This window comes from Psittacula echo (assembly GCF_963264785.1).
Source record: "Psittacula echo genome assembly, chromosome: 5".
Classification (NCBI taxonomy): domain Eukaryota; kingdom Metazoa; phylum Chordata; class Aves; order Psittaciformes; family Psittacidae; genus Psittacula; species Psittacula echo.
Window position 1 is genome coordinate 82614733 of NC_137739.1, and position 13290 is coordinate 82628022.

A 13290-nucleotide genomic window follows, 5' to 3' on the forward strand; every position below is an offset into this window, starting at 1 on the left:
GGCACTAGCTTTAGTGCCCCAAACAAGTGGAGAGTCCTGGCAGACTGATTTAGTTACTTTCCCAATTGGTGCTGTTGGCTCAACTGCTCTCTTCATTTGGGTTTTCTGGTATCCATCTTCACTCTTCAGCCCAACCAAAATGAGGTCATGCTGTTCCTGTGGAAGTGGGTGCTTTCAGCTCTCAGCTTCTTCAGTAGCAAAATGTCCTTCATTTGTGATACAAATGTATTTAGAATCTCTTTCAAGGTCCTTATTCTGACCTTCCTTACCTAATGTTGCTCTAAAGCCACAGCAGAATTGGTATGGAGTTGGTGGGGTAATGAGATGGCACAGTGAATTCACCATCTGGTAGCATTTTACAGCTACAAGTCTGGATCTAACCTCCCAAGAGAGAAATGATATGCTAGTGACCCCCAGTTTAGCTGCTGATTTCAATAAAGCACAGCTGAAAGGAAGCACATACATGAGAGAGCATTTTTGCAAGTCCTAACAGAGTGCGATATCCAGGATGGCAGATAGCACCTTGCATGATGTGCACAAATATTGCCCAAACCAGATCTCAGCCTCTGCCAAAAGCTTTTTCACTGTCAGAGCTGTATCTCTTACAGTGCGTGTGTGTCCATCACCCTGGAGGTGCTCAGGATGTAACAGATTCTTGCCTCTCTTTTTCAGGACCCTGATGTGATCAACACTGAGCTGCCCATGGAGTGTGGCCCCACACCAGAGGATGAAGGGAGTACGGTCATGCGCCCAAACATTTCCAGTGGGATAGTGCCCCTCTTGGTAAGCCCTTCTCTCACACCACAGACAACACCTAAAGAACTGAACTCCCACCAGGCTGGGCACAAACTTGTACAATGCCCACAAGAGCTGCTGGTGGAGAACCTGAGCAACCGGACTGCTCGAGGGCCCAGCCTGCCATGCCTCACTGATTTCAACAGTGGGCCCTGGTTCCAGCAGACCTCAAGCCAGAAGCTGGAGCTCAGCAATCCACCAAGCCACAGACTTAAAAACAAAACAAAAAATCTTTGGAACCCAACCTATGGATCGTGGGTGCTAGAGAACATCTGTCACTTCAGCCCCAGCTCCAAGCCCAAAGCAAATCCGGAGAGGGAAGATTCAGGCTTTGATGGGAATTGCAGTTCTTCTCCTAGCTCCCGGGCATCTCCAGCGTCTCCGAGTCGAAGCAACTGCCCTCAGCTGGATGTCAGTGGGATTGAACTGGTGAAACTCCAGACTTTCCCCTGTGGCAATGTGAATTATGCTTATGATGACCTGTGCTGTGGCACTGAGCACCAACCATCGGGTTTGGCAGAGGTCAGAGGAACTGTGCTAAGGAGCTCCAGTCTGCACAGAGATGAAAAGCCTTTTTATAAGACAGAGAAAACATCAAGGGAGAGGGACTCTGGTCTGTCTTTGTCAGATGACCTGAGTGTTACTCCAGTATAACAGAAACAGTTCTTCCAAAGATCAGGGAATGTGTGTGTCTGGAAGGGACTGCTTCCTATTTCACTCACTTCCTCCACTTAAGTTCCTTCAGATGGGTGATGTTTCACCATCAGCAATGTTCTGCTTTCTCCTTCAACCTGCCAGATCGTTAGACAGTTGCATTCCTATCTCTGTCCATCAAACATGTTCCGTGAACCAGCTTAGAGGTGGAGATCAATGCATTGCTGCTCTCGTTCAGAAGATAATAGTGAAAGGACTCTTTCTCAATCTGCTCAGGTGAAAAGAATTGGACCTACCATCCAACTGCAGCATTTGGATGGAAATAAACAATGACTGACACAGGTTGTGCTTCTTTCTGACTGAAGAAACCAAAAACACATGCTGTGCAACTTGCAAGGGCTGCTGTATTCCCAAGAGCTTCTTACAGTCCCTATGACTTACTAATGATGCTCATGCACTGTAAGGGAAGTAAATGAATAGCAGCTACATTTGCATCTGTGTTATTAGCAGACCCTGTGGAAAAACATGAAAATGAATCTACTGCTCAAATTGGAAGTAGCAGGAAGGATGAAACAAAAACTCCAGGCTCTTCTGAGCACGTGCTTTGAGAACAAGCAATGAAGAGGAAAGCAAATTTACTATTCACAAAGAAAATAACTGGTGGATCTCCTGGTATCCCTTTGGATAGTGAAGGAAGTGTGCTGCTTGTCTCATGGTGTCACTTTCCTCACAGCTCCTGGCGTGGAAGGGGCAGGTTGTTTTTCAAGAATGGCTTTGCTGTGAGGCATAAGGAGAAATGGGCTGTCTTGATCTTGTAATGGACTTCATTTGGGTTGAACTTCATTTGTGTATGTATGCTGGTATTCAGCAGTAGTTTCCTGTGCTGTGCTGTAAGCATCAAGCTGAGGTTCTCGAGTAACCGTCTAGCTTTTGGTGCTCTGGAGTTGTTCTTGGTTTTAATGCCCACTCCTCAGGGGTAGAAACAAAGTAATGCAAAGGAAGGGCAGAGTGAGGGGGAACCTGACAAACACAGACACAACCTTACAATGCTCTTCACACAGGAAGGTAACATAGCTCCACCATTCAAGAAAGCTGCAATCATGACTTGGGCTTCACACACCTGAGCAGGTCATTGTTTCTTCTCACACTGCAAGCATAAGACTTGCTGGTAAAGGCAGTTGCTTTGAGGACAGTTCATTTCTAACACTTGCTTCTGTAGCTTAGGGCCTAAACTAACGTTTACTGGTTAAAGCCTGCAAAATAAGGAGACTGAAAAAGTAAATAATTTGCATTAAGCCTGAACAGTCTCAGAAGGGTTTTGTTCTTGCCCCACTCCTGAACATTGCACTGCCAACCTACAGTGGCAAAGTACACGCTGCCTGCAGGTGTAATCAAGTTGTGTGGAGAGATGTCACTTGTAGACTCACTCTGGTTCCTTTCCGAGGGAAGAGGTGCTCTGGTACAATCTTCACACTTAGCAATGAATCAGCTGCACATACAAGTTTGAAGATGTGGGCTGGCAGGAGAGGGTTTGCTTTGACCACAGACTTCCTGTCCTCTGCATCATTCAAGGATGGACACTACTGAGATGTGGTACAGAAAAAGCACAGTGGAAGAGCCTGAATCCACTAGGAGTGAAATGTGTCTTCAGTGCAGGTTTATGTTGTTCTGACTTTGTATCTATCTGTTCCAAGCTTCCTATAGTTCCAGGCCTTTGGCTTTAGAACTAATAGTTTTACATACCGTCACTTCTAGACCTGCACCTCTGTTACAACCCTGCTCTCAATTCTCCTTAGCCATCAGAATGGATGACAAGACAGGAGTGAAATACTGACTTGTTCAGAAGCCATGGGATGTTAACTATAGCACCTTCTCTTCCTGCAGCCTTTCTGTGAAGTAGCAGGCACAAGACATCTGTTTTCACATGGAAATGACTATATAATACCTTGAGTCCAGTGAGAAGCAGATAAGAGCCCTGCTGTCCACGTGGTTACCCATCTTGAGCTGCCACCATTTTCCCCATACACAGCACTTGCCTCAACATGATTCAGGAATTTAGGAAGGTCAGTAGTGATAAAACTAGGTAAGCCATTAAAACGTGGGGTGAGAGGAGAGCACAGCGTTACTGCCAATGCCGCGGGCAGTCTAGGCTGCAGCTGTGCCTTCAGTTTATAATGAAAATGCAAGTTCTTCAGTCCAGCACTTTGGGTAAATACCTGTTTTTACCGAATAGCTGCATCAAGGTACTTATTTACAGGAAGAGCATAGACAAAGCTGCACTGAGCTAGAATAGAAGTCCATCCTACCCAATATCTTAACCCTAAGTGTCCAGCAGCGGGGTGTTGAAAGACAACTGTAGGAGTAGAATGAGCATGCATTGATTATATAGTGATACTTTGCTGGTTGACAACAGCATGTGGCTCAGGAATGTACTGAGCAAGAGTGTCTCGTAGCAAGACAGAACATGGAGCTGCATGTATCAAATGGGCACTGAAAAAAGATGGGAATTTTAAAAGGATCTGCATTAGCAACCTAAATTTTATGTAACTCCCACAAATAAAACCGAAGGTAAATAATCTTCTGTCAGCACAGAAAAAAAGTTAATCCTTGTCCTTTTTCTGTGCGTATCTGATCTCTTGACTGCTTTTTAAAAACCCTCACAGATAATGAAATTTTAATTAATATCCTGGAGGAAATAATGCTAATATTCCTCCTGTTGTGATGTTGAATGCTCCACGCTGCCCAAACCGTATTGCCTAAAATAACAATCACAATGACATTGTACAACCCTCTGTTCTGAGACTGAGACTTGCTGTTCATACAATCACAATTTCACAATGCTCAATCGCTACTATTTCAAAATATGACTTGAAGCTGTGTTCTAAGAAGACATTTTCGGTGCATAATCAATGAGTTGAACCCATAGTGTCAAAATTAGATTATTTTTGGCAGCTGAAAGCTGAAACCTGATTTTGTTTCCTACCAGAATTTCATGAGCAGAATATCTGGGATTATCTGTAATCCACGTGAAAAGTCTTCCAACACTTCCCCACTGCAGAACCAGCCATTTATAGGATTACTACAAGTTGCTCTTCCTGATGGGTCTCTGCCTTGTAACATGTTAGCAACTTGGTTTTAGATTGTGTGTATAGTTGTTTTGGGTTTTTTCTGGACTCAGCATTTATGTGGCTTCATACAAGCTCATACCTACACTTTAAAGAAGGGACTGAGTAACAGAAGATGAAATAATCCTGCAAATTTCTATTTGTCTTTCACATTCATTGATATTCTTGCTTCTGATCTGTTGCCTTTTCTCTCCTCAACTTACACGTTTGTATCTTCATTTGCCCTTTAAAGAAACAGAACTTTTAACTGCACAGATTTAAGGTTTCCCTCTCATACCAAGGCCCTTCCTGCAGTAAGCTCCCCACTGAGTTGCAAGAGGGCAGGCGTGTTCTGAGAAAGCTTTGCAAGTCTAATGGAATAGTTATGGGCTTTTGCAAGTGTAACTTATTCCACCTCCAATACCCACCCCCTATTCACCTGAAAGAGAAGAAAACACTAGTGCTAGGAGCTGCAGCTCCATTGCTGTATCAGCCAGAGACCACACTCCTCAGAGCCTCAAGCAGCAGAGCTCTGTGAGAGCTGATCCTGTAGACAGTCATGCTTTCTCCTCATCAATCCTCCAAGTTCCTGCCCTTTCCAGGTTGATGGAAATGACATCTTAGGCATGACATCACTAACATCTTCCCATCTCATGACTTCTTCATTTAGTTGAAGTGGTTCAGATTTGCCATCATCTCTGATCATGGCAGCACTTTGCACCAACATACCTGTCTGGGTGACTACTGTACATAAGTAGATGGCATGCCTGCTTCTATGCAACTGAAAGCTGGACGAGTGTATACTTCTATATTTGCAACACAAAATAAAGAGACACTAATGGTGCCTGTTTGTTTCCCCTCTCTCCTAAGTACTCTTCACACACAGGTAAGAAGACACTCTCTCTTGCTCAGAAGTGTTGCCAGGACTGGAGGGTTGACTGCTTCTTCCCTGCTGCCACCAAAAACTACCCCATGGAACTGTTGACTGCTCAGAGCCTGCCAAGTGCCTGCTGATGCGTGATGTCTTGATATACTGCAGGCTGTGAACTGAGATTTTTGAGACAGAGCTTACCTCAAATGAAGCTGTCCAGCTTTGTGTGGATTGGGTTCTAAAGCAGATGTACCTAATAGGTTTTGAACCAAGCTCCTACATGTGTTAGAACCAGTTTTGTTTTAAGAAATATTAGATGCTAAAGACTAAAAGTACATGAAACACCAAAATAAATAGTCCTTGTTCCTTCCCTAAGGAAGTTCTTGAAGAAAAGATGAACTACTGTCCCATGACCAAACCACAGTGGATGTCTTTTTTCCTTCACTCTCATTTATTTAGTAGTATACACACTTCAGAGTAACAAAAACTCAACCAATACAGTCAATGTCAAAAGTGACCACGGTCAGCATTGCATTGTAGTGTTCAGAACGGATGCATGTGGATGATACAGGCCATTTGATCTCAGTACCTTAAAAACAACAAATAATAACAACAGCAATAAAAAAAAATAGCAAGAGCCCTCCAAGATACTTAAGGGTTTGGTCCAACTCTCATTGAAACCTTTCCCTCTAGTAGGAACTGGATCAGATGTTGAGTGAATTTCTCCCCCATGTAAAGTTAACAGGGATGTAATTTCATTTTTACCACTTTGGTTAAATTTCATCCAAATTTCTACCCTTCTGGGACCCAACACCCATCCTTTTCAAACTTAGCTGATGTATCTCTTTGTGCGTTTCCTTCTATATTGCACCTTCCTCCAAAAGAATCTCACAGCATCTTGCAAGCGATAATGGACAGCCTCACACCAGTCCCGTGAGGTAAGTAGGTACTATTCCCATCTGTAAAATGGGAACAAAACTGAGGCCTAGTTGTCCAAGGCCAAAAAAACAAGTCACTGACAAAGCTGAGGGAGAGAAGTAAGTCCTACTGCTGGATTCACATAGGAAAGCAGCAGCTACAGCAGTAAGAATTGCTGCATCTAACTAGTGAGTTTAAAGACCTTGGTGTCAGAAGTTAGCTGTGCAGCACCAAAGTGCTCTGGGCCAGCAGACTTTACTGTGCTGTGGAAATACACAAGCTCTCAGTGTCCCCACAGTGGAGCAGAATCTCAGTGGAGGCATTAAAGAACTTCATGCTGGACTTGTATGTGAACAAATACCTTTTTTATCATGCATCAGCTCTTCCGTGTTACATGTCTGTGCAAAGGCATGGTACTGACCTTCTGGTAAATATAAGCTTATTCAAAGGCAATGTACTCCATAGTGGAAGGAGGCTATACCGCTTCCTCACACCAGCAAGTGAGTGTACAGAGACAGGCACTTAGGGCCATCCAGTGTGAATCCAGGTACCCAATTCACCCAGTGGTAGTTTGCTCGTGAGCTCACAGCCTCCAGTCCCTTAGAGCTCCAGCGCTCAGTTCCAGTCCCACATGTGCAGTTTGATAGTGAAAAGCTGCCTCCTTTTCTCCTTTCCCATAACAGCAGCAGCAGACTGTGGCTTCTTCCCTTCCAATCCCTTAGCAGGCCAAAGGGCCATTTCTAAACTAACTTGGTAGAACTATTTCCAGACCAGGGTCTGCTGTAGCAGAAGTTTTCTTTTTTCCCCTGACCTTTTCAACTGCTGCAGAGGAATGGATCATTCTCCACGTTTCCCAAGATCACACATTGCAAACCATCAGCTGCTAGCAGCAGTTGGGTGTTTTGAAGCTACTGGTACCCACACTTCTCCTTTAGAACTTCTAGAAGTGTATCTCAAATTCTCAACTGACTTTTGAGCATCAATTTTTACCCTCTAAATCTCCCCTCTAGAAAATAAGTTACACTGGTGCAAAGAGTCATGTGTGTGCTAACAGAAGAAGTTTAATTCTTCTGAAAGAAATTTAACTCTGCAGATCAATCAATCAATCAATCAGGCAAACCACTACTGAATGCTATCACCTGAACAGGCTCATTTCTAACTGTTCTCATTTCTTATTTTCATTATGGTAGGACTGCTGCAATTGCAGTCTCATAGAAAAGGCATTGGTACTAAAGTCCTCCCCTGGGAGGCCTAGTTACTTCTGCTCCTTAAGCCCTGCTAACACATGATTGCCTGTCAGCTGCAGGAAAGGAAGAAGACTTCAATTGTATGAATTTCACCACAGCTTAGTTTTTCATCTCATAGCAGTTCAAAACTTAGGAGGCTTCTGCAATGGCAATGTCTGTGCTCTCTGTCATATAAAAAGTGTGTAAATCCTCAGAAATATCTAAGTGGAAAATTCGTTTACATACTGTCATGAAAATAAAACCGAGAGGGACTCTGGGAGGCCAGAGAAGTCCGAATTTGCAGTGAACTGCAGGGATTACCAGTTTCAAACAACTGCTGCGTTGGAATGAAATGTTTCCATATGTCATTACTTCCTACAGAATACCCACTCTCTGTCATTTAACTTTCAAGTCGCAACTGAGCCTGAATTTTTAATACTGCTGTTTTGTTTAGAGGTGATGAAAAAGTCATTAAATCTGACTGATTTCTTAGTACAGTAGTGTGTTATCTACAGTAACTCCCTTTAGAATTTAAGAGCCTACAATAATTTCTAATTACAAGTGCTGTAGATACAGATTTCATTCCAGATCTGGACTCTACAGTCTATTTTTTTACTCATGATCACAATTACTATTGAAATAGCCATTTCCCAAAGCATGGAGTCACCTTTATAATATCCTAAAGTTCTCAGAATCTCTCCCGAGCAGAGGACCCCAGCAAAAGACAGCAATTTCTGATCAGTGTGCATTACCAGCTTTAGATGTTGAAAGGGGATTAAGAATCAAGTGATACAAGTTGTGTCCTCAGTCTGAAAATGGCATCATCACGTTATTAATGTTAAAACCTGGAATGCAAGTGAACATGTGACTACTGATAGTATTTCTACTGCTAGTATTTAAAGAACTGTTTAAGTGATCAGAGACAATCAACAGAGCAGGTATGTGAAGCCACTACAAAAAAATCACTTCACTTTCTTGACTGTGAATCTTCTGTGGTTGTGCCCAGGCCACAGCAAAGGAAGGATGAACCACAGATGGCTCCGCAATTCCAGATGGGGACTAGGGGATGTGATATATTGACATTCCTTCCCCCAGACTGCCCTGAGTTAACAGCTGATACCTGGGAGGAAGGATGCCTGGGAATTCTCTCATTGTTAGTGTAACGCTGTGAATGCAGAAACACGATCGGTGTGCCCGTCTGTACAATTAAGGGGCAGCATCATATTTGGGAACAAGAATATGGCTAAGAAGTCACATGCAATAGGAGACAGTCAAACCACGATCTTAAAAGACCACATTGGTTGCTGGCTACCACTGCATGCTTGTATGTGCACAGGTATTGGGGTTTTATCTCTAGAAATAAGCCTTGGAAAAAGCCCTTAGATCCCTGGGCTGCGTGTGAGAGCCATTACTGATTTTCAGAGCTGCAGTTCAGCTGCAAGAGGCCAAATCTGCCAAGCTAAGAACTTTTCCAACAGCTCACCCAGCCTCAAAGTCAAATGTTTGCAGAGACAATAGGCTGCTGTTCTCTCCCTAAAGCATCTATAAATCTCCTGAGAAGCTACATAGAAAGCAAAGGCTGTTCCCGGATAGAAGTGAATAGAGGCTAGGGTAGGGAGGAGGAGGAATAGACACAGCAGTCCCATGCAGCCACTACAAACTTTGTCTCCCTTTGCTCCAGGTTTCTTGTGATTATCACCCATTTCCACCTTGTGCACACTGTAACACAATGCAGCAGAAGTTGTTGGTCCAACCTATAGTGTACACAGGAGGAAGGAGACTTGGAATCAGAGGAAAAAAAAAACAACCCCAACTCTTGCTGGTTTCAAAACTATGCAGTTCCCTGAAAAACTGTTATTCCTACCCTGAATCTCCAAGCACTTGCTCTGGTTCATTAAGAGGTAATCTGGAGTCCCATCGGTTTGCCAGAAAACAGCATCATTCTGGTTTACCATACAGACCTCTTGACTCATGCTGGTGTGATTCCTGAGTACGGAGATCTTCATTCTCTGAGGACCAGTCTGAAGTTAGGCTGGTGCAATGCAAACCAATCTGGAGTTAGTCAGGTTCATAGAGGGCCGATGCAAAGTCATTTTGGTCATCAACTGCTGGGCTGTGGATGCAGCTCCCTCTGCACTGATGACCTCAGGAGTTTGGAGGGAGTTAAAGGTTTCCTTCAGACTGAGTGATCCAGTAGAGCAGAAAGTTACAGAGAAGCCCTGCAAGTTTTGTGTCATTCTCAACTCATCTCTCAGTGATGCTTTCCAAGATGCCAATCAAATTGTCCAACCCCAACAAGTACCCATCCTCCCTGTTGCCTTCTTCCCAGGGGATCCTGTGATCCAGTGTCTGCCCATCAGGGAGAAGGGTGGTCTTTCCAAAATCGATCAGCCACACATTAGCATTCCCACTGCCATCATGTACAAAAAGTAGTGAACTTCCAACGACCTGGAAGACAGATTGAAATGATGTGGTTAAAAACACATCTGTAGCTCTCCCCTATCACTTAACACTTCTCACTAAGAAAATTACCTCCTCAGATGACCTTCTAACCTGTGACTCAACAGACTTTTGGGCTGCACTTATACACTGACAATTTACATGCCCCATTTGCATAACCATATCAATCAGTGATGTGTAGATGAGCAAAGGGACCCAGCAGACAACGGGAAGAAAAGCAATTCTCCAGCTCACTTGGCAGCAGGTCTCGATTTGAGCTATTCAGCAATATCCAGTGACTACTTTCAAAGGCAGACCATGGCCCATGATGAACAAAACTGCCATTAGTGACAAGAGGAAATAATAAAGTAAAATAAAATGTCTGATCTCAAAATCTTGAGCTGTAACAAGCAGAATGTACAATGTTAGTAAAGTCTTTTTCACAGCAAAGCATATAAGGAGAAGATACAGAGCAGACTTATACCAGATTTCAACATAAACCCAGTATAACTAATAAAGCATCGTCAAACACCAACTGAATGCTACTGTATCAAAGGCAAGCTTCCATATTACCATTCCCCTGTAAAGATTCCCACTAGAACACATCAAGATCAGAGAAACCACAGGAAACTGATACTAATAAACCATTACTGCAGTGGCCCAGAGCTATAAGTGCTGGGATTCTATGAAGATGTAGAGATTTACATCATCCCTAAACTGGTTTAATCCTCTGTATCATTGTGATGGAGGCTTTGTGGTATCTGTGCTGTTAACATATATTAGTTGTCTTCTACTACAAACTCCTTTCTAGTAATACACCTGTACTCTGAAGTACATCTGAATGACCAAACAAAGCAGCAATGCACCTCCATAGTGTTACACTCACTTCTTACCTCATGTCGCTTGAAGAAGTCTGAGGATTCAAGAATGATATGAATTTCCTGCAGACGCTTGAGGTATTTGTTCTGGAGGAAGAGAAGGTAAAAAACCAGTAAACATTTAAGTAAAGACTGAATGAAGTTAACTCTGTTTACAAGAGCCAATATAATGAAGAGCTCATGGTAGTTTTAACCTAGAGGTCCTTCAAAACAACAGGTTCATCATTTCAAAGTCAATCTGAAAATACACTTCAAGATGCTTTCATAGTGAACGAACAGGCTGGAGTTCCTCTGCTGCATGTGTTACATGGAGCATACTCACCTGCCTTGCTTTGGACACAGTGACACTTTCTGCATCTTTTTTTTCCCCCCCTCTTTAAAAAAGAGAAAATAGTCCCAAACAATTCAAAATCTTTGAATTCTCCACAGTGAAAAGAGAATGAAATCGTGTTACAGAGACAAGGAGGAGCCCCAACCAGGGGGAGGGAGAAAGGAATAAATAAAAAACCAAGGCCTAATGCATAATGCTCTACTACACATTTTTAATGCATGCTCCTCCTGCAGGGCTCATGTGCTTTCATCATAGCTTCTACATTGCAGCAAAACGCTATGGGTTCCTTTGAAGTTCCAAAGACAAGAGACACGTTATGCCATCTACCATATGTCTGCTGTGCTCCCTGTGAAGTAGCACACAGGAATCACTCTTCAAGGCAAGTCTCTCACATAGGAGCCCAGCCAGCCACCTGGCTCACTTCCTGCCCCCATGCTTTGGTTTCATCCTCTCCAGACCGAATTCCCAAATCATGAATTTTCCTGCCTGCCAGCACGATCTCATCATCCCTCTGATGCATCTAGGACTCATCTAACACCATCTAACTGATGGCAAGCCATAAGTTAGCTTGACTGATATTTTTCCAGCATTGAGGATCTTGGGGTGAACTCCTGGCAAGGGCTGATGACAGAATTGGTCTCAGCCAACTACTTCTCACAGCCCACCAAGTTCCCATGTCCACTCCACCTGCTGAGAGGGACTAGAAGTCAAAACCACTTTCTTCCTTCGTAGTTTAATTCATTTTCTTGTACCAGAGGAAGCATGGCCCTGAAGCAAGTTCATTGGGTCAAAGAACAGTGAACCTGAAGAGTTCAGACTCACCAGAATAGTTGTGTTGCCCTCAATGAATTCCACAAAAACCTGGAGAACTTGCTCCTGTGTCTTCGTAGTTTTGAAGTTTGTGTTACATGTTCCATCCGCCTTCTGCACAAAACCACACAAAGACAGAGACGATTTATACTACACACGTATCATTCCCCTCATCAGTCAATCCTCCTGAACCACCAACAGCTCAGCTCTTGCTAACCAGATCAAAGTGAGTAGTTGCACAGGAAGAGAGCAGACAAAACCAAGCAAGAAGTGGAGGAGAAAAGCCACACGAGCTGATTGGCCAGCTTTAAATGGCAATTCATTTCCTGTTGAGTGCAGTTAAAAAACAAATCATGCTATTACCAGCCTGCAGGAGGGTTTCCTCACGTGTCAGTACGAGCAGCTCAAAGTTCAATGGGGAAAACCACAGTGACCTCCTTGGTTGTCCTCTCATCTCACTTAGTACAGTCAAACCCCAGCTGGGGATGCAAGGGGACATTTTCAAGCCCAGTTTTACCAGTCCTTTCTATTTGGGTGTTGGGTTTTTTCTGGTTTTGTTTTTCAATGGGGAAATCAAAGAATCATGGTTAAGACTCCATTCCCAATACACCTTTGCACATGAATGTGACCCAGAAGTCACAGAACAGAAAGCTAGCTGCAGATAGGGATAACTTGGGATTTGCAGTGCTAGCAGTGGCAAAGCACATGTGTGCAAGCTTTGGCAAAGGACAGTGCAGGCATGCTTGTATCCAAGCAGGTCCTGGAGAAAGTCAGAGTATATTTGTACTAGCAGTAAGGCTCAGTACAAAGCACCCTGCTACTGAAAAAAAAAGTCTTTTTCCATACTAGCAGTGACCAGTTTGTGCTTGTGGAGCTACAAGTAAATAAGAGCTGTCAACACAGACTGCATGAATATGCACTTCCCCAAGAACATCCCTGGTGACTAAAGAGACACAAATACAAGCTTTTAGGACACACATGTAAAATAGAGCAAGTACTGCAGTTGGTAGCCTGTATCCACAAAGAGCCTGCAAGATTATCAAGCTGTATTCCTCCCACTGCGTCAGTCCAATGACATCCCTTATTTTCATTGTAAAGAGTAAATCAACAGGTCATGCAAATGTGTTCCCTCCTACGTGTTAAAAGTGACTGCACCAAAACTGGTTCAATTCAGCTCCAGTCTCAGAAGGTGAAACACTATTTACTCCACAGCAGAGCTCAACTCCTAGTATATACCCCCAAAAAAATCCAAGCATGCTAAATT

The 13290-nt window shown here is 43.4% G+C and overlaps 2 protein-coding genes across 3 annotated transcripts in view; one reads left to right on the forward strand and one right to left on the reverse strand.

Moving 5' to 3' along the window:
• Positions 1 to 6207, forward strand: part of LTK (leukocyte receptor tyrosine kinase) — a gene marked incomplete at its 5' end in the record, with an annotated part of 101170 nt that extends 94963 nt beyond the window's left edge. The window contains 1 exon segment of the mRNA XM_080617678.1: positions 673 to 6207. Within this exon segment, the coding sequence (XP_080473804.1) occupies positions 673 to 1449 (777 nt within the window). The 3' untranslated portion in view covers positions 1450 to 6207.
• The window catches only part of ITPKA (inositol-trisphosphate 3-kinase A), a 68069-nt gene that overhangs the window by 21016 nt on the left and 33763 nt on the right, over positions 1 to 13290 (reverse strand). Inside the window, exons 5-7 of one of the 2 annotated variants that reach the window (XR_013956829.1) lie at positions 12039 to 12140; positions 10901 to 10972; positions 9530 to 10016 (exon numbers count right to left, since the gene is read on the reverse strand). Coding sequence is in view for 1 of the 2 variants with exons in the window: in XM_080617679.1 (XP_080473805.1) it covers positions 9813 to 10016; positions 10901 to 10972; positions 12039 to 12140 (378 nt within the window). In the remaining variant the exon portion in view is untranslated. Of the gene's footprint in view, positions 1 to 5854; positions 10017 to 10900; positions 10973 to 12038; positions 12141 to 13290 lie in introns of those variants that run through there. The other variant, XM_080617679.1, reaches the window with a different exon arrangement.